General features: G+C 49.6%; 1 protein-coding gene across 2 annotated transcripts in view; it reads left to right on the top strand.

Annotated features, from left to right (window-relative positions):
• The window catches only part of Coq8a (coenzyme Q8A), a 28,856-nt gene that overhangs the window by 917 nt on the left and 6,837 nt on the right, over nt 1–21,102 (top strand). The window contains exons 1-5 of one of the 2 annotated variants that reach the window (NM_001013185.1): nt 1,241–1,267; nt 12,023–12,208; nt 15,102–15,515; nt 15,765–15,831; nt 19,880–19,954. In NM_001013185.1, coding sequence (NP_001013203.1) covers nt 12,032–12,208; nt 15,102–15,515; nt 15,765–15,831; nt 19,880–19,954 — 733 coding nt within the window. In that variant the 5' untranslated portion in view covers nt 1,241–1,267; nt 12,023–12,031. Of the gene's footprint in view, nt 1–1,240; nt 1,268–12,022; nt 12,209–15,101; nt 15,516–15,764; nt 15,832–19,879; nt 19,955–21,102 lie in introns of those variants that run through there. The other variant, XM_006250387.2, reaches the window with a different exon arrangement.

The following is a 21,102-nucleotide window of genomic DNA, read 5'->3' as shown; positions in this document are numbered from 1 at the left end:
AGACATCTAGTTGTGCTATGGCGGGTGGCCATGCCGTCAGGGAGGCGGTTGGGAAATATTCGGAGTGAGGAAGGCACTTCTGAGAAGAGGGTAGAGGGGCTTGTTGTCTTACAAGAGCAGCACCTGTACGACTCCGAGGGTAGCTTTGGATGCTATATTTAGCTTTGTGAATAATGAAAACAGCTGGATTGTGATTATTTTGGGGCCAGGTGGCACGTAGGAAAAGTGAGGCAGTCTGCATTCTCTTTGGGCTAATGAACCACCTAAGACAGATCTTCCCAACTCCAAACTCTTTTTTTTTTTTTTTTTTTTTTTGGTTCTTTTTTTTTCGGAGCTGGGGACCGAACCCAGGGCCTTGCGCTTCCTAGGTAAGTGCTCTACCACTGAGCTAAATCCCCAGCCCCCTGAGGGCACACTTTTCTTAGCCACATATTTTGCTTAGACGTGTGTGTTGTAATGTGGAAGGAGAGCATGCCTGTGTCTGTGGGGAGTGTCTGGCTGCACACCACACATGTACATGCACACACATGCAGGTGTTTTGATGTAGTGTGTGCACATATACAGGTTGTAGAATTTATTTACATTTTTATAGTTAGTACCAGAAACCATGTCTTCTTTTGTGCAGAGCAAGAGGCTTTGCCTTTGGGTCTACGTTTTGCTTTCCATGAAACCCAGAATTTATTATTCAGTCCTAAAAATGATGGCTATCCAGAGGACATGAAAGATAAGACATCGGAAAAGAAAAATATCCCCAGCCTCTACAGTGAATTTGTATTTCTGTGGGAATGTGTCAGGATTCCGTAGCTGGGGGAGGGGGAACATTCCAAGTAGGGGTTTTCGGAGTGCCCTCTGTTAGCCACAGAAAAAGATATGGAAGGGAAATCACTTCCTTCTTAAGGAAGGTTTAATATTGGGAAGCTCACAAGTTGGCAGGATAATTTTCCAGTAAGAGTCACGGACACGAGTCATTATCTTTGTCAGTTGAAACTAGAGCTGTGTGCAAAATTAGACAGGAATATCAAAAGAGTTGCCTTGGTTTGGCAACTGGAAATGGTTTTAACATTCTTGTTAACAGTCAAGAACTGAGGAGAGCCAGTGGGGAAGGGGGGGGGTGAGCTCAAAGGTCCTGTTTCTTCTCTAGTTGCTTGTGTGATGGGATGGGCATGAAGGGGAGGGAGGGGCAGCCTATAAGTATAGGGTGACCCGTGTCACAGGTAGTGGAATCAGAGAGACCATAGGACTCAGCGTGTGGACTGAATATATACAGGTAGGATATATGGGTCAGTGTTCTAGATGGTGAAGAAGTTGTATAATGATGTCAGTACTGAAAATAGAGGTCATAAGAGAAGGAACTAGTTTGGGGGAAGGTGACAACAATGGGGCTGAGTGCCATTGGAACTATTTTATTCTAGCCTTTTTTTACTATGATATAATTTACATGTACTAAATTCACCCATTTCCCAAACAGTTGAAAAAACTGTATCTTAACCACTAGCACAGTTCCGTGTGTGCCTTGTACTGGGATGGGTGTGTGGTACAGATGTGGGTACCTCGAATCAGAGAGTCTACCTGGCCTGAGGATGGGGAGGCCTTGAATAGCTCATGGACAGAAGGAAGCAGCTCAGAAGACAGTACACAGTGGGGAGGCAGGAGGGCTAGGACCTGCTTGAGCTGGCTCAGCTGCAGAGTATGGAACAGGTGAGGAGAGGTTGCTGAAGGAGGTTGAGGGGAGAGTTGTGGGAATGAGTGAGGCTGACAGGAAGTGGAGGTAGGTCAAGGAGTCCCGCTGGCTTGCACTTCCAATGTCACAGGGGCAGTGGTGTGTGTGTGCGCGTGCGTGTGTGTGTGTGTGTGTGCACGCGCGCGCGCGCTCTTCCTAGGAGATCAGAGTGTGCAGGAACTTCCCTGTGTTTGGTGTAGGGAGGCTGGGCATGAGAGGAAGGGCTTATGTAAAAGGGGACATGCACAAGAAAGACTGGAAGAGAGTAGGGTCTGAGACGAGGGAACAAGAATTTGAAGGTGTGCATATCTGGTCACCTATTTCTAGAGTAGAGGGAGCAAAGGGGCTGTTACAGAGGGGGTAGGTCCTGAGGTATAGGAGCTAAATATAGGGGGAACAGGGAATCCTGTGGGGGTCTCTCTGTGTGTGTGTGTGTGTGTGTGTGTGTGTGTGTGTGTGTGTGCGCGCGCGTGCATGCGTGCATGCGTGTGCGTGTGTGTGTGTTTACAGCAGAGAGATGTCTCCCCATTTTCTACCTGTACACTGCACTGCACTGACTGGGCTTTTCCTGAGTTATGTAGACTCTCTGCTTGTACCTTTGTGAAGTCAGCCCAGAGCCTACCTCCCCTGCTGTTTTCGTAGAATGTCTACATGGGTTCTTCCTAATTCGTTTAAGAATTATTCCCTCCAGACCTGGTTAAATCTGAAAAGATCATTTCAGAAAGAGCTCTGTGTGGCCTCGTATCATCCTTTTTTTTTTTTTTTTTTTTTTTTGGTTCTTCTTTTTTCGGAGCTGGGGACCGAACCCAGGGCCTTGTGCTTCCTAGGCAAGCGCTCTGCCACTGAGCCAAATACCCAACCCTGCCTCCTATCATCCTTTACTCCAAGTATAGATACACTGTCTTGATTTACATGTGAGGAAGAGGGATACACTGGCCTCAGGAACAGAACCTGTGTCCTGGAGGTCATACATAGTTGGTATCTAAGCTGAAGCCAGAAACCCATCTTTGCTGTCTGTCTGTCTGTCTGTCAGCCTGTAGTTTAAGTGTCCAGGAACTAGAAGACCTGCTGTTCTCTGGGCTGGGCAATATGTCCTGGAGACTGTTCACATACAGTGCCAGGTGTGTGTTTGTTTCCAGTCTTGGCATGGAAAAGGGAGGCAGAACACATTGCTGATAGTTTGCCAGTGGTTGCCATTTGACATGCTCACAGACAACTCAGTTCTCTGAGAAAGTGGAAAGTGACTGAGTGGTCTCACTCCCTGAGGTGTTGGTAGCCACTGCCACCGTCGGGCATCAAAGGGCAGGCTGGGCATTGCTGTGGCCAGGTCTGTTGAGAATGTCCTTCTCTCATCTAGAATGTCCTGTGAATAGCCAGAGCAGACTAGCTTCCTGGGCAACAGCTGCCTGCTTTCCCCGCTCTCCCCCTTCCCTCTGGTAGGCAGGAATGGGGTGAATCTAGAAACACATGCTTGTGTCTGCAGACTCATGAAATCATGCAGCCTGACTCTCAAAAACTGCTTTTGAGCTGGGGGCTGGTGCCGTGCCCATGTCTGCATGTGTGTACTAGTGGGTAAGAGAGCATTTCCTTCTGCTCATCAGTGACGTGAGGAGTTCTGTGGGTGTTTATGTCCAGCATGTTTCCAAGGTGTTCTAAGCTGGCAGGCAGCATACCCAACACCTCTCTGGGGTGGTGCCCCATGCTACATTGCTAAATAAAGCACCCCGGTGAGGACCAACCTAGCACTGCCAGTCTCCCTGACTCAGAAGGGATCCTGGAATTTACAGGGAGAGCTTTTTTTTTTTTTTAAAGGTATTTTTAGTTATTTATGGTCTATACCAGTGTATCCGAATGGTCACAGCGTTCATAATCACGACAATAAATGGTTCTAGATACCCAGTGCATGCCATAAATACCTTAAATACTTTCATGCGAGGGATCTAGTCTATTCTCAAGTGCAGGTGAGAAAACTGAGGGACAGAGCTAAACTTATATAATTTAACTTGCAGGTTGGCAGGAGAGCCAGAGTTCAAACCAAGCGACTAATAGAGGTCTTAACCTTATTGCTGGGCCACTACCTGAGCCAAATACTTTTTAACACATATATTTTTAATATGTAGGTTTTTTTGAGATAGGAATTTGCTGTGTAGTTCAAACTGGTCTCAAACTCATGATCCATCTGCTTCAGTCTCCAGAGTGGTATGGAATTATAATATGTGCTACCAGGGCTACATCTGGCTGGGGTTCATGGTAACTGGTGTAGGGCAGACTGACCAGCCAGTGTGGCTCTCCAGTATTTGACCATTGTCCCGTAGTCAAGAAGTGCCTTGCATGAGGCTTGGGGCATCGGTCTGCTGCCTGCCTACCAGCAGACAACCCTGGCTCCGCTCTGTAGTAGTTCTCAGTGTTTGTCCAGCAGGGACTGATTAGAGAGACTGAATGTGAAGGAACGAAGTGTTAATGAGGTGGTGGATGTGTAAGAGCTCAAGCCGTGGACTGACAATGGCTTTTCTGTGTGGCGTGAGAAGGAGAATACAGGTGGTTTCTGTACAGGGAGTTGACATCTGTCCGACACGTCCTCCTGTTGTCACTCATGAGCAGCTCTAGGGAGGACTTCCCTTCCTAGGTAATCCAGTAAAAGGTGGTCTCCGGGCTCTGAATGGTGGGTCAAGTTCATTTGTTGATATCTGGAGATGAGGTTGATAGGGTGGGAGTCCTTGTCCCAGGACCATCCTCATTGGCCTGCTAGGAGACAATTTTGGTGATGTTCTGGAATAATTATGGTTATAGTTTGTTGTCTTAGAATTGGAGTCTACAAACTTCATCTTTGAAGGAAAGAACATAAGTATTTCGGGTTTTGTGGGCTAATTGGTCCCTCTTGCAAACAAACCATCAAGAAATGTGAATGAGCAGCTGTGGGAAGCACATAAGTGAATACACATGGTTGTGTTTCAGTGCAACTTCATTTATAAAAATGGGCAGTAGTGTTATCAGAGTGAGGGTCAGAGTTTATGCTTGGCTGCTTTAACGAGCCAGACTCAGCCACCCATCTTTGATAAGCCAAATTAAAAGAACAAAAATAACAGTGAAAATCAGAAAAAGGAGATTTCTTCAGTGGAAGAGACCCAGTGATCACCCCACCCCCATGTCCTGACCCCTTACATGAGGGGAGAGTATAAATAGGAATCGAGGCATATACTCAAACCATTCTGGTCAAGATGCGGTTCTGCCTGTCACTGTCTACTGCCTAGGCCCACACTCCTGCAACAGGGCTGACAAGTTGCAAATAAACATTTGAGAGAAAAGTTTCCCCCATGGGAGGCCCAGGTTTTAAGCCATTTTCTTTTCTTGGTGTATAATTCCCAGGAGGATTCTAAATCCTTGGGGTTCATTGTTTCCCAAGACGGCACAACCGCCTCTTGTAGAATACCCTCACTTCTTCCAGGCTTGCTGGTTGCTGTGAGAGTAGATATGGCCTGGAGTCTCATTGTGCTTACCCCAGGCCTTGAAGGACACTAGTCACCTTTGTCTCCCTGTTGAGAAAATACGGTCGCCGTACTTGTTATTTGATCTAAGTTAGAAATTCCAGAGTTTGTGTGTAGAGTTGGCACTCATTAACGGTTTCTACCTTCTGGTGCAGGGCCACTTGGGAGGAAGGAAGGGTCTGTGCCAAGTGATTTTCTCACCACCATTCTGAGAAGGGCAGCTGGACCTTATTCCCCAAAGTCAGATGCCTACATGCTATGCGCCTGGCAGCCAGTTAGGGGAGGTGTCTTCTGAAGACCAGGGCTGACCAAGGGCCCAGAGCTTTTTGGTCTGTCCCTTAACCTACTGTCCATTCTACCCTACATAGGTACTAGAAGGATATGGAATCTTTTTTTTTTTTTTGAAACTACATATTTGTGTGCTTACTTAAAACATTTTCTTCAACAACATATTTAAGGGGTTTCAAAAAACCACAGTTTTAATATTATTCAAATAATACATGTTCTCTGTACAGAAATTTAGAAAACAAATCTTTGAAGACTCTAACATCCCAGCAAAAGGCACATGCCTTTAAATGCTCTGTGATGACGTGTTTTCCCTCCAGGGAACACGCAGTATACTGTCTTTGTCAGTACTTTCTCTAGTGGTGTGTAAGTTGCCACATTGCTCCATCCTATCCAGATACCTGTTCACCCTGTTGATTGGTTTTTGTCAACTTGGCCGAGACCTGGGAAGAGCGAATCTTAAAAAATCCCCCTGAGATTGGCCTGTAGGCAGGTGTGGTATTGTCTTGATTTCTTCTTGATGTAGGAGGATCTGTCCACTGTGGTCAGTGCTACTCCTGGCCAGGTGGTCCTTCTGCCTTGTATAAGAAAGCAGGCTGAGCAAATCGTGAGGAGCAAGCCAGTAAGCAGAATCCATCCATGTCTCTGCTCCAGCTTTCTTCCTACTTTATTAGTTCGTGCCTTGGCTTCCTCAATGTTGGGCTGTGATTGGATATGTAAGACAGATAAACCTTTCCTCCCGTAGGTACTTTTAGCCATGGTGTCTTTAACACAACAATAGAAGATAATTTGGACACTCACTCACACACCCATCCTTAGAGCAGAATTACCGTATGCATCCACTTTAAAAGAATGTAGTTTGGGGGATTGGGACCAGATTTTGGGGGTGTAATCAGACAGATGGTCTAGGGAGAAGGGGCAGAGATTCTTGGTGTGGGTTCCTATGGGGACCCATGTAAGCAGAGGCCTGGCTCGGTGGTGACACCTACTGTTGCTTGCTGAAGGAAGAATAGGGGACTGTTCTCTTCCATTTCCTTTTTTTCTTCTATATCTAGTATTAAGTGTTAGCACTGTAGGACATTGCTTGACCTGCAGACAGAGGCCTGGGGTTCGGTGACTGAGGTCTATTACCAATGGTTGTTGACGTGTGACCTTTAGGCGAAGGGCAAATCTAATAAATGGGGATTTGAGGATTTTGGTTCTCAAGTTTGTTTACTCTAATGCATTCCTTCTGAGTCCTCGGAGGAAATAGTCCTTACATTCTTTCCTTTTTGTCAGAAAAGGAAATGTTAAGGATGTAATAGGACTTTTTATTTCCCTTAGAGGGTTGAAATCCACAGGCTTATGTCCAAAGGAAGAAGAAGGTTCCTCACTGGGACGGGGGCAAAGGCACTCACTAGCCTCCTGGGATCTCCCAGAGAGGAAGAACCTTTGAAGTGACAGCCCAGAGAGTTCTTGGCATTGGCTCTGGGGGTCACTGTCTTTGTATGATCCCTTCTGGTTTCCTTTTTTCAAGGTCTTGAAGGAATCATGGAGAATGGAGTATCAGAAGGGTTTGTGTAGTTGTAAAGCTAGGCTTCAGGAGACAGAAGCAGCAGGTGGAAGCTTTAGAAATGTCTTTCTGTGGAGGCTTTCAGCTTGGTCTGGGGTGCCAGCCCCCCCCCCCCATTTCCTTTCCCCTTTTCTGGAAGGACAAGGGCTCTCAAGGTTGGCACATGGCACCTTGTGGGAAACACAGAAGCCTGGGAGCATGGCAGTTGGTCTGTCTGTCAAGCCTTCCAGTTCCTTCTGCTGCAGACTGAAGCTGGAGCGGGGTTGCTTCTATTTGTGGGTCAAAGCTGCAGGAAGCTTTAACCATTTTCCTTGGCTTTCATCTCTCTCTGTATTTGGGCAGGCCTACGTTCCCTGGGCATGTTTGTCAGTCCTCAATTCCCCAGATAACTTCCAGCCAGGGTGTGGCTCCAGGAGGTGGCTCCGGAAGGTTTATTCAGGAAGGTTGGCAAATGATGGTCAGCAGGAAAACCTTCTAGAGCTTGGGGACATTGGCCTCTGGTCGGCCTGTGCCTCTTTCTGAGACTGCTCTGTGGCCAGGGGAAAGCTTCGTTCAGTGCAGTTCTGTCTTGTTTGAGACTGTCTTTATTTACTTTGCCAATACAAATTTAACATTAGGAACAGAAGAGGTGTGTAAGAGCCTGAGTCACCTGGCTGGTGGTGGCAGCACTGGGCCCATGCCTAGGCTCTGAAGATGGTATTTCACAAGGCAGGACCTCCTTTGTTTCTTCCTCCAGTGCCTCCCTGGTGAGGTGTTCATTATAGATGTGCTTACATGTGCTATGGGCACACGGCTAGACCCAGGGCCTGCAGGGACGAGCCAGGTACAGTGATATGCATGAAGGTTGCTGGCATAGTTCCTCACTCGCGTCCTCTCTGGGTACGAGCATCTACTCTCTTACACAGCTTTAGTTGAGGTTGTTGGATCTTTTGTTCCCCTCAGAGGAGAACATTTACTCAGAAACAGTGTCCCCAAACCAGCAGGGTACTGTTGTCAGGGCTGGTGGAGGGTAGGGAGGGTAGTGGGGCTGACATGCCCATGAGGGCTCGAATACTTGTCCATGAAATCATGGTGCTGGCATGGTTTGTGAGTCTGAAAGGGTTCCTGAGCTTTGATGTAAACTGTGATATAAATGCCTCCTAGCTCAGTGCCTGACGTGGTTGGTTGATTGTCAGTCACTGTGGGATTGTGGTGAATTGGGAATAGGGTCTTTAAGATTGAAAATCAGAAAGAGAAGAGGTGTGGAGAGCAGCTTCCTTCTGGTAGTCATTTGCTCCTCGCCTCCTCTTTGCCGAGGGAGGATAGACTCCTTGCAGAAAGCTGCCTGTGTTGATAAGGCTGTGAACGGTTGGTTCACTTTGTACTGTGAGGGAGGCCCAGTGTAACCTCTGTACAGTGGGTAAAAAATGTTTACTTAAGGGGGGTGGCCATGGACCAGCCACAGTAATTTTGAAGTCTACATGCTTGTAAAGAGTAGGCTGTGCTTGTTAGCAGGAACTGCCGACTTGAGGAAAGCAGAAATCTACAAGGGAATCTGGGGGTGCGCTATCTAGGGCAGGGCTGACTTGGCACCATTTTGAAATGCACTAGCATTTCATATATAACTGTTCAGGCAAGAAAGAAAGTATGACTCATTCTTCTTAATTAATTAAAACAATATTTTTAACTATGTGTGCCTGGCATGTGTACATATGCACTATGTACCTGCCTGGTGCTTATGGAGACCAGAAGAAGGGACCAGAGTCTCTAGAACTGGAGTTACTGATGGATCGAGCCACCATGAGGGCGCTGGGAACCACACCCGGGCCCTCTGCAAGAGCAGCCCTACTCTTAACCACTGAACTGTCTCCAGCCCCAACTTACTCATTCCAGTAAGATGACTTATTTGCCGTTTTGAAAGTAGGATGTGTGAAATAAAAAGGTTTGGAAAAGCGGTTGGGGATTTAGCTCAGTGGTAGAGTGCTTGCCTAGCAAGCCCAAGGCCCTGGGTTCGGTCCCCAGCCCTGGGGAAAAAATAAAGGTTTGGAAAATAACTGAAAAAGATAATTATTACTCACAGTTCCCAATGCAGAGACTTCATTTTCCCTTTTAAGAGTGTTTGCTTGTGTGTGTGTGTGTGTGTGTGTGTGTGTGTGTTTGTTTGTTTTAGTAGTGGACTTGTATGCGGGAAGGGAGTCAGTGTTGGTTTCTGGTGGGCCCCACAGTTGCCTTGTGGTTGTGTAAAGGACCTAAAATGGCTTTAAAGGTTAAACTCTTACTAGTACTAGTGCAGTGGGCCATGTAGGCCCACTCACCGGCTTTGTTCTTATAGAAGTTTAGTGTGTGGGTAGAGTAACTTAGATGGAAAGTTCAGGCAGAATTAGCGTCAGGCCTCAGGTCAAAGTCTGAACATCATGGGTCTAGGTGGGTGTTCTGGGGAGAGTCAGTGTCAGGCAGTAGACAGAGTGAGGTTTTGTCACTGCAGTGGTCACAGTCTGTGGGAGACTTGTGTCTTGACTTTTTAGGTGTGATTTAAAGATGGTCCAGGGTAAGGCTTGATTTTGGGGACTCCTGGGACATAATGATGGCTTTGGGGCCACTAGTAGGAGTGCTTTTCCGGTACAGATCTCCTTCAAAATCCAGCCACCCTTCCAGGCTCTCCAGGTCCCCGGTGGGAGGCCTGGGTATTGTCTAGACTTCAGGGTAGTGGACAGGATGTGTTAGTGTGTGTCGAGGGTGGTGGCTGCCGAGAGTCAGGAGCTCCTAACAGGCCTGCTTGACTCTGATTGCGCGCTGCCTTACCAGTACTGGCTGTTTGGTTTATGGGTTCATTCACTGTTTATGCCATTAAATCAGAGGGGTGCAGAGCAGAAACCTAGAGTGTGATGCGGTTGTTTTCTTTCTTTTTTTTTTTTTTCTTTTTTTTCGGAGCTGGGGACTGAACCCAGGGCCTTGCGCTTGCTAGGCAAGCACTCTACCACTGAGCTAAATCCCCAACCCCGATGCGGTTGTTTTCTAAACCTACTGGCTTAGACTGGAGGTTCAGCAAGCCGTGACTAAACAGTGCCTTCTCCTTGCAAGTCTGTCAGTCCAGTGTTTGAGGAGGCACAAAGCAGGCCAGGGCTGTCGTACCCTACCCTCAACCCCCAGGGCCACTGAGAAGTTGTTTGGTGACTTTGGCTACTTAGTGCCTTCTCCGATTCTGCTTTTCTCAGTGACAGATAGCCATGGATTGTTTATGAATATTAAGAGGTGCATAGAAAGTTTTAGCCCTGTGTGCTAACTGCTAGTATTTGAAGGGAAAGTTACTACCCAAGGGTACATTATAAACACAGCCTCATAGCTCCTGTTTGGTAGTGAGTTTGTGCTATAACAATTCTCCTTTTAAGGTCTTTAAAGACAGTGTGTCTGTGTGTAGGTGTGTACATACGATGCAGGTGCTGGCACAGGCCAGAGGCATCACTCCCTGCAGCTAGGCTGTTGTATGCCACTTGGTATGGATGCTGAGAACTGAGCTCAGGTTCTCTGTGAGGGCTGTCAGTACTCTTAACTGCTGAGTCCTCTCTCCACCCTCTTTTTTTTTTTTTTTTTTTTGGTTCTTTTTTTCGGAGCTGGGGACCGAACCAGGCCTTGCGCTTCCTAGGTAAGCGCTCTACCACTGAGCTAAATCCCCACCCCCCTCTCTCCACCCTCTTACACGTGTGCTCGCGCGCGCGCACACACACACACACACACACACTCTCACAGACACACGTGCACCCCAGTTCTACTTTTAAGTAAAGGTCTCTTTCTGTCATGCCTTGGGACTGAGCAGATTGCTGGAATCCTTGGAGTGACTAGGGCTGACATGCTCAGATGTCCCCTTGTTCTGGTCAGGACGCTTGCTAGTGCTCTTGTGTGCCCTTCCCCATCTGTGCCTCTCTCAGTTAATGGAGTGAAAGGTGGAATCCAGGTGCCCCTTTGACTGTCCTCTCTTCTGCTGTCTGTGAGTCAGGGTCCCTGCTCAGTTCATACCTTATGCAAGTCCCAGACTGAAGTGCCCTTCACATCCCTCTTTTGCATTTCTGGCTTTCTTGTCCCTGGGACTTAAAGTAGACTCCGTGTTCTTGACTGACCTGGCCTGCCCAGTTCGGCTCCCTGCCTTGGTCATGGTGCTGCTTGCAGTGGGATCTCTGGCTCTCCCTGATTTTCTTTTGCTTCCAGCATGTTAACAGGACTGATCTTAACCTATAAACATGCCTCAGGGGTAGTTAATGACCAACTAGGCCAGGCCCCAACCACACTGTGCACCCTGGGTCTCAGCATCTCTGACCCTGACCTACATTCAGAAACACTTTCCACTATGACCAGTGGAGAGGAAAAGGAGGCACACAGTAGAGGCAGGCAGCAGGCCTCCATAGTGGTGTATGTTCTTTTTCTTGCCCTGTGTGCCTTGTCTGCTGTTCTCAGGGGTGAATTGTAGCATGGAATCCCTGGTTGACCTGTGGCTCAGGGGAGTCCTCTCAGTACCTCAGTCTGAGAGTGGCTGCCTCCTGCTTCACGGGGCGATGCATCAATGATTTGAAAGAGGCAGGTACGCTCATGTATTAAGGCCTGGGGAGAGGTGCCACCATCATAAGGTCCTGCAGGGAACTGCTCAGGGAGGGGCTGTGTTTGCATCAGCCTCCCCTTGTGGTTCAGAAGGACAAGCCCTAGACTAGGAGTCAGTGCACATGCTAAGTCCTGGCTTGGCCACAGCACTGACTTCTGTGCCGAGGTGTTTCAGAGGTGTTCTGGAGCAGGTGAGGAAATGCTCAGACCTCGGTAAGTGCATGCAGTCCTGGTCATTGCCCTGCGCCCTGCTCCTCTCCTGTTGCCGCACTTCTCAATCGAAAGGGGAGATCATCAGAAAAACCTAACCATCAGTTTTGCTTTCTGCTCAGTCAGGACCTGGTCAGGGCGAGTACATCATTCTATGTCAGATGTGGTATCCCTTTCCTAATTTGGCCTCTTTTCTTCCAGCCCTGAAGGATGGCTGCTATGTTGGGGGATGCCATCATGGTGGCCAAAGGCCTTGCCAAGCTGACCCAGGCAGCTGTGGAAACTCACCTGCAGAACCTGGGCCTTGGTGGGGAGCTCATCCTGGCAGCCAGGGCCCTGCAGTCTACAGCTGTGGAGCAGATCAGCATGGTCTTTGGAAAGGTGCAGGTGAGAGGGCCCTTCCAGCAATGGCTGTGGGGAGCTGGTAGGCAGAGCCAGACTTGGAGCTCTCAGTGAGGTCAGGGAATGAACCAGGACACAGAAACCTGACATCCTGTGTTCTTGTAGATGAGACTGGAGCGCCCAGTGGCTACTGTGTCCTACTGTCATTTTAGCATAGGGTAGGACAGTGTGTGAGAAGACCAGGTTAAGAAGCTTAAATAACACTGTTTACTTCTCAGTTCTGGAGGCTGGGAAGACCAAGATTGAGGCTCTAGTAGGTTTGGCATCAAATAAGGGCCGATATTCTGGCTCTGTGCTCGTGATGTAATCATCTTCTATGTACTAGCATGCAGTGGGTTAGATTTCAAACATGCAGTCCACAGCAGGGCTCATGTGTAGGTCCGCCTCAGCCTTTGAAGGCTCCTCCTGTAGGCAGTGCTTCCTGGGCCTCAGCCAAGACCTGTTGTTTGCTGAAGGTGCTCCTTTCCAGAGTGGTGAGGGCAGTATCTCCCTCTCTCCCTCATGCTGCTGGGGCAAAGGTCCGGGAAACCTCAGCATCTTATATCAAGGGGGGGTTTTTAGGCCAAAGCAGCATCATAACAGACTCTGTGTATGTGTGTGTGTGTGTGTGTGTGTGTGTGTGTGTGTGTGTGTGTGTGTGTGAAACCTCAGCATCTTATATCAAGGCGGGGTTTTAGGCCAAAGCAGCATCATAACAGACTGTGTGTGTGTGTGTGTGCGCGCGCGCACGCGTGCGTGCATACCCTCGTGTGCCTGCATGCATTGCAGATTACCATGCCCTTTCTGTCCAGTGGCATGTTCTGCTGTCATACTCGGGCAGATCAGGTTTCTCTGTGAGGAAGCTGTTACTATAACAGAAGACAACAGACTGGGAGGCTTAACCAACAAGCTTTTGTTTTTTACTGTTCTGGATAAAGGTCTCATGCTTTTCTGGTTGCAAGGCTATCCCAGTCCCCAGCCTTGTCTCAGTTTTAGGGCCAGGAGTTGCAGGCCCCTCCTTCCTCCATAAGAGTGACACAGAATTCCTCACCCTATAGGTACCTCTGATTTTAAATCTTTATATCCTGTATTCTTGAGGTCCCTACTGCTCATGTGCTATGCGCTTATTTCTACCCATGATTTACATCAGGTGATAGGGTGAGAATTGTTGTCGTCCTGAAATTGAGGTTGGGTGGTGAGTAGGGGGGTGGTGATCCTGTAGAAAGCCTGGAAAGTGAGCTTGCTCCAATGCTCTTGGTCACTCCAAATTAAGACTGTATTCTAGACTGGCCTTCTCCACCAGTGTGTCAGCTCCCACCCAGGACTTCCTCCTGCCCTCACATTATATAGTCACTTGAGACAGAGACAGATAACTCACTGCCATGGGGGAGAACCCTGGCACAGTGGTCACCTGGGTTCTCCTCAGTCCCTAATACTTAGGTTCATGCTGCTTTTCTCTACCTTGGAGGTCTGGGGATTGCTCTGGGAATCCTGTATGCCTCTTACTTACACATTTCATCAGGTGCTTACAGTCGCTGGGGCCCTTTCAGGCACTAGGGGTCCTTTGGAACACCCAGCTACTGTATGTAAGAGCAGTCACACAAGACTAGGAGGTTCCCCGACTTTCAGCCTTCCCACCCCACACCCTTTTGAGTCATCACCAATAAACTTTTTAAAAAAACAAAACAAAACAACAACAACAACAAAAAAGACTAGGAGGTTATGGGAGTTGTGGGGCAGGAAGGGATTCTGACCTAGGCTCATTGTACCAGGCCTTCCCTGGCTGTAGAGAGGTCCCCAGGGCCCCAGTGTGCTGTGTTTCTTCTACTCTGGGACTTTGGGTAGCAGAGCTAGCCTTGGCTCTGGACCCCTGCTCTCCTGCCTATTGCTTTCTGCCCCTTATGGGTCACATCAGCTCTCAGTCTGTTTTGTGTTGCAAGGTGAGAGCAGCGCCCAGTCTACCCACTTCCTAGGAGAGCAGAGCTTTAGTCCCTAGGGCATCTCAAGGAGCTGACATGGGCTGCAGATCTCCCTGTGTGGCTGTATGACATGTGGGCAGCACGTAGGCCATGACATTTGCTCATATTTCATCTGGACCAGGGAACATGGCCATAGGTCTGCCTCCCCCTCTCTCTAGGACACAGTGCTATTTAATTATAGCCCTTACCAGCAGTTTCTGTGACCTTGAGTGTAACTCTGTCGCTGTCTGACAGTGGGAGCCCTATTTTCAGATGCAGAAGTCACTGAGAGTGGTTAGGAACTTGTTCAAGTTCATCCCAGGTTAAAAATTAGAATGAGTCTGGGCTTGAAGTTTGAACCTATAATGTACAAAGGAAACATGGGGTATCCTCTGCCTCTTTTCTCTGTATCTGACTGGCAAGGACAGCCAGGCTCTGACCGTGTCTGTTAACCATAGCTGCATGCTAGCTGATGGTGGGCTCTGTCTGCTGTGAGCTGATGGTGGGCTCTGTCTGCTGTGAGGAGCTGCTGCCCTGTGCTCCCACCCATGCTCTGCCTTTGTCACTTGCTGCTCTGTGACTTATGCTTCTGCAGGCTTTCCTCATCTGTCCTGGCTTCTCTCCTAACAGCCCCATGGGCTCAGTGCTGGCTCTGCTTTATAGAGGAGGAGTCTGTTGCTACAGCCATGGGCATCTTCCCTGGCCTTGGTTGGTCCTATAGCAGGGACCAGTGGTATATAGATTCCTGCCTGAGATCACACAGCAGGGTTCTAGAAGAAGCATGTGAGAGCTGTTTGCGGTCTCCTAGACTTTGAAGTGGACCTCAGGTCTTAGGCTGCATCAATCACCTTTGGAGGGTTAGAGAGGGCTGATTGGCAGTCACATGCAAGTATCCTCGCCAGACCAGTCCTGCCCCTCACACTGGCCTTTGTTCTCCTCAGGGTCAGGATAAGCATGAAGATTCATATGCCACTGAGAACTTCGAAGATCTGGAAGCCGAAGTTCAGTTCTCAACACCACAGGCAGCTGGAAGCTCCCCAGATTTCTCCACAGCCTCCTCCCTGGACCAGCCACTGTCTTCATCCCTGGGTCATGCCCACAGGGAGGGCCCAGCTCCTGCCTATGTTTCCAGTGGACCTTTCAGGGAAGCAGGGCTCTCTGGCCAGGCTACCTCTCCTCTGGGCAGAGTCAATGGAAGGCTCTTTGTAGATTGTAGAGACTTGTTCTTGGCCAACAGCATCCAGCGAAGATTCTTCCACCAGGACCAGGCCCCTGTGGGAGGCCTCACCGCTGAAGACATTGAAAAGGCCCGTCAGGCCAAGGCTCGCCCAGAGAGCAAGCCACACAAGCAGATGGTAGGCCTGAGAGGCATCACTGTTGGACTTGGGTGGTTTCTACTCCCAGTGAGGCTGGCGTTGACCCTCATTTTACCCCCTGCCAACACCCCTCCCCCACTGTGACTTTAGAAATACGTGGAAGTCTTTTTGTCCAGTGCTGCCAGCAGGGGTGGAGAGGGGAGGTGCACACAGCATGCACCTCAGGCTGTCTTGGCTCATTCGTTAGTTTTGTCAGTCCTATAGGCCTCTTTTGTTTTTTCCCTCCAGCTCAGTGAGCGGGCTCGGGAGCGGAAGGTGCCAGTTACCCGGATTGGGCGGTTGGCCAACTTTGGAGGTGAGGTGGTCATGTACCCTGTGCTGCCCCTCCTCTACTGCCCTGCCCTGTTTATCCTGTGAAGGTGGAGGTGGCCACTGTACATTAAGGTGGAAGTGATTGGGAATCCAGCTGTGCTGGCATTGGGTGGTATGTGGCAGTGTTGCCCATGAAGTAGCTGTTGAGGGTCTGTTTTCTCATGGGTTATGACCTGGTTCCTGGATTCCAGCCTCAGCTTGGCTTATCCCTGTGGCTGGTGTGTGGCTGTGCCTTGCCACGAGCTACAGCTTGGACTAGTTGGCCGGTCGTTCTTGAGCAGTCTTTGCTGGAAGGAGACATATCACGAGTACTGGCGCCTCACTGGGCCCTTTAGCTCCCTAGAGGACCTTTTGCTCTGGGACCAGCCATTTGGGGAACCTGTTTACCAGATCCCACAGTCTGTAACTGTTAGTGTGATTCTGACAGACTGTGGCCCTTTGCTGCCGACAGTTAAAGTCATTCAGTTTGCTTCAGGCTTGGAACTTCATCTGTCCTTGTTTTTAGGCAAGCAGCCTTTGACCCTACCATCCCTGTGCTCTTCTGGAATGGCACTGAGTGTGTGGACACACTGCTCACTCACCTGCAAAGGTCTTGTTGAGAGCGCTGGCCATTTGCAGCAGGGTCCTGTGATGTGGGTTCTGGGTGCAGTTTATGAAGCTTTAGCACTCCTCTGGGGTTCTCCAGGTCCAGGCACTGTAAACAGCAAAAGACCAGCTTTGCTGGCTTGTTTCGCTTACTGGCCGTGGAGCAATGGCTGCGTAACAGTTCTGGAAGGTCATGACAGAGCTGGTGCTGAGTTGGCCAGGGAGGCCCAGGACCTTCTGTCTTCCCTTTCCTGGCAAGTACTTCCTCTTGTATATCTGTCTGTATCAGTTATTTTCTTTTCTCTCCATTGTTGCCAAACCTGTGGCCGAAACAACAGGCAGGTTCAGAAGGTTCAAGCTGTGGGCACTGTTTCTGGATCTTCAGTGAAGCAGTCTGTCATGGTGCTTGTGGTGTGGGGTAGAGCAGATTCTTCACTGAATCTGACAGGAACATGCTGGGAATGGCTGCTGCTCTGTACAGATTCAGAGATGGAGCTGAGCACAGACCTCTGTCCTGTGCAGGGACATCTGAGCTGCCTGCCCGATAAGTAGGCACCCATCTTCCCGCCTAGCAGCAGAGGACCTGGGAGAAGACACCTCAGGGAGCTTTGCCTCTTCCTTTTTGTTCCTCTTCCTCTTCTTCCTGGGCTGCAGCTCCTGTGGGGGAGGCTGCTGTTGGATGGCAGGTATTCATCAGAAGTAGGCTGTTAGTACCCACGCAAAGGACACTAGCCATGTGTATTAATTAAAGTGGGGTTTAGGGCTGAGGATGTGGTGTAAGGAGCGGAGATCTTACCTAGCACACACACGACCCTGGGTTCTTCCTGAGTGCAGGTAGGGCCTGGCCTACAGGGCCTGGTGTCTCAGTGCTCTTGTCTGGTTGCTTCTGCAGAGGCCCTTTCCAGCCTGTGTTGTAAACAGGCCCTGAGATTTCAGCAGGCAGAGCAGCACCAGCGGGAGTGTGGCCTGCTCTCCATCACCCAGCCTGCTCATGAAGGCCCCTGTTGATAAAAGCCTTGCTCTTCCCACATGTGCTAATGGTAGGGAGTGGAGTGACTGCTTCTCTGGTGACCTCCAGAGGGGACCTGAGAGTGGAGAGGCTAGGAGAGGCTCCCGAGTTACCCAGAATAGGCTCCCAACCTGCACACTGTACCTTTGCTTTGCCTGCGGGAGAGTTCTGTGCCCTGTCACTTCCCTTCCTTGATGGCAAACCATCTTTACTGAGAAGTACTAGGGCTTTCTGTGTATGGGCAGTGTGCTGCTACAGGCCAGGAGGAAGGTCAAACTGCCAGCAGTGACTCTCTCTCAGGGACACGTGGAGAACAAGCCTTCTAGACACATCACAGTAGGAGAGGCTGTGTGAGGTCCTTGGGTGCAGGAGCAGGGTACCTGAAGTTCCCCTCATCGCAGAGTTAGTTACCCCAGGTTTACCTGGCTCTGGATGAAGGCTGAGCTGGGCAGGGGATTCCAAGAATCACATACCAGGCCTGGGTTCAGAGAACCTGGGAGGCCAAGAGCATGATGGCTATCTGGGTGAGCGTGTTCTTACCTCCTGATCTGCCTGCCGTGGGAGCCTGTCCCTCTGTTGGCAGCTCCTGGGTCTGGTGCAGCAACTGAAGGAGCCAGAGGCCTCTTTTCTAGAATGTTCCTTCATACATTTGTTTAATATCCCCCAACCCCATTGTAGAATTTGTGTTTTGCCTGGGAGCCCAGAAACACCCAAAAACTGTTTGACAGAACGCTGAGCCCAGCCAGGGTACGCTTAGGATCTGAGTGCTGTATGTGCAGCTGAACAAGCCCATGACTGGGGATGCTGCCTGCCTTTTCTGTGGGCTTGTCTCAGGGCTTGCTCTAAGCTGAAAGGGCTCCAGAGGGACATTGCTGAAGGTTAGTGCTGCCTGGCCTCCTTTCTTTTGCTAAGTTAGATATTGTGGGAGGTACGGCGAGGAAGGCAGATGGTGGGAAGTTAATGTTTAATCAGTGCCCATGGCCCTCTAGAGTGGCCTGGGTAGGAGGAGTGTTAAAGGGTTGGTGCCTGCCCCACCAGGCATCCACAGTGGTACCCCTGTCCCAGGGCACCGGCCTGTTATGTTTGTCTCTGTGGCTGCTTCCAGTTTGGCTTGTGTGTCCCATTTGTACTATGCACGTACCTTCCCACAGGATTTGAAAACAGTGCACACACCCAAGATGGAAAATGCTTTCCGTTTTTATGTTGGCTTCTATTTTGAATATGGTAGGCTAAATGCATTAGAGTTTATTCGCCATGTTTCTTCTCATCTTTTTTTAATGGCCTCCAGAAATCTTAAAAGTCATGCATGTAGTTGACACAGACTTCCTTTGTCACCCCTGGCCTGACTGTTTTGAATAAACAAGTGGTTTTGTTGCCGTGCCTTAGACCTGAGAGAGGGCACTTGACGCCTTTGGTTCTCTTAGTGACCTCTGAGGTAGGAGCTGCTGTAAGGGTGGGCAAAGTAGAGCATGCAGTGACACCTAGTGGCGGGTAAATATAGTATTAAATGTATAAAAGAATTACCTTTTAATTATAAGCATTTAAAAAATTACTTGAGTGGGGTTTTTTTGTTCGTTTTTTTGTTTTTGTTAAGACAAGGTCACCATATGTACTCCTGGATATCCTGGAATTTTCTTTGTATCCTTGGGTGACCTTGAGCCTCAGCCTCCAAAATGCTAGGATAACAGCATGTGTGGTCACACACAACTTTTTGCCAAATCTAGCGTTTTTCTTTAATGCATTACTGTTGTAGAAAGGCTGGAGAATGGCTTCATACCCCTCACCCTGTCTCTGAGTGGCATGCCTGTCCTGTACAGCCTTTGGGAAGGGAGCTCCCAGGAAGGTGTGGTCCCTGAGCCAGACTCCCAGGCTTTCTGTCTGGCCTCCGTCATACCTGCTGGGAGGAAAGACTCCAGGGCTGCTGTTCTCAGTCACTGCCAGTGCTGCCAGCATGGGAGGGGAGGTGGGGCAGGGTCTGTCCTGGCCCCATGGACTTCAGCCGGGACGCCCCATTGTTGTGGACCATCCCAGCTTTTACTGCTATCTGTTTTATATCAATAGAGTGATAACTTAGAACATTTAAGACTACTGGTGCTCTTGCACCTTGAGTGAGCGGTCGTCTTCCCTAGTTGTATGGCCAGGAAGTGGTCCACAGACCAGGCCTGCTCCACCTTCCCATTTATGTTGGTCCTTCCCAATATGGAGTCTGTGTGTTTTCATGAGTGTAGGTTGTCACAGGTGATGGCTGAGAGCTGTAAAGTCACAGGAGGCACTTACCCAGAGCTGACTGTTGTAAAACCACCAATGTGTGTTCTTACTTACTCCCTGTTCGGAATGTCTGGGTACCCAGTGAACACCAGAATACTGCAGGGTCCTCTGCCTGGGCTCAGCAGGCCTGGTCCCAGCCACTCAGGCACCTGCTTTCTTACCCTTCCAGGGCTGGCTGTAGGTCTGGGCTTTGGGGCTTTGGCTGAGGTTGCCAAGAAGAGTCTGCGTTCTGAGAACTCCACAGGTGAGCAGGGCCCTGGGAAGAAAGGGTGGATGACTGGAAGGTCAGTGTCCAGCCCACTTCCGTTCCGGGAATGTCAGCCACTAGTGACCACCCGATGCCCTGCCTGCAGGAGCCTCTGAAATGTAGTTCATGCACATAGTGTTCCTGGGGTTGAGTGACTGTTTGGTGGAGGGTTGGAGGGTTGGAGATGGCTCCCTCCTTCAGCCCCAGCTGATCTCTTAGCGCCCCCGGCTCACACTCATGCTACCACCAGCGGTGTGCACCTCCATACTCACTCCCTGCACGCCCACCTTCTGTTCCTACTCTCCTTTCCTGCCTGCTCCTGAGGACCTTCTGAACTATATTTTGTCTCCTCTGTCCGGTGGGTAGGGATGTGGGCATCGGGACAGGTGTATTGTGTCATTCCTTTGTTGAACATGGCTCAGAGAGGCTGGGACCGTTCCAGAGACTATTGTCTCTGAGACAAAGATCATACCACCTCTGTTCCCTGCCTCCCAGGGTCTGACCTGCCGGGTTTGCCTGGAACACAGGTTCAGGGACCACTGTGGCTGTACAGTCTAGAGATGTTCTGCATTCAGGCCCCACCAGAGCTGAGGGGTTTCCTGATGCTTAGATTCTGACTGGGGAAGGAGCCGTGGGATGTCATGTGAGCCCCTCTTTGAGGGTAGGTGGCTGGGAGTTTACCCAGTGGAGCCATTAGGGGTTCCTGTTAGTGCATTTCCCAAAGTACATTTGAGGTTGAGATTCTGGTCCTACTCAAGAACTGCAGTGTCATGAAGGTCCTCCCGGCTCTCACACCTATTCATGGTGTGAGACCTTGATACTCATGGTCCATGCTCTTGGGGCCTGTGGGGTGCACCACCTTCCCAGACAGCACTTCACTTGCGGAGTTCTCAGGCTCCAGTCCCAGGATGGACATCCTGTGTGTTCTTGGAAGGGACCCGAGAACAGGGGATTAGCATGGGTATTTTTAGTGCTGGTGCTTCAGTACTTTGGGATGTGAAGCTAGCTAGCTTTCCCAAGACCCAGCTCCCCTGCCAGCCACTTTCCTCCCTACCTTGTCTAAGAGGAGAAGAGGCCAGCCTGCCTTCAAGGGCAGAGCTGGTGTCCTTTCTCAGGGACTCTAGTGACGAGGCTTAGGTTCCCTT

Source organism: Rattus norvegicus, chromosome 13 (assembly GCF_036323735.1).
Source record: "Rattus norvegicus strain BN/NHsdMcwi chromosome 13, GRCr8, whole genome shotgun sequence".
Classification (NCBI taxonomy): domain Eukaryota; kingdom Metazoa; phylum Chordata; class Mammalia; order Rodentia; family Muridae; genus Rattus; species Rattus norvegicus.
This window is presented reverse-complemented; position numbering and strand designations above follow the sequence as displayed.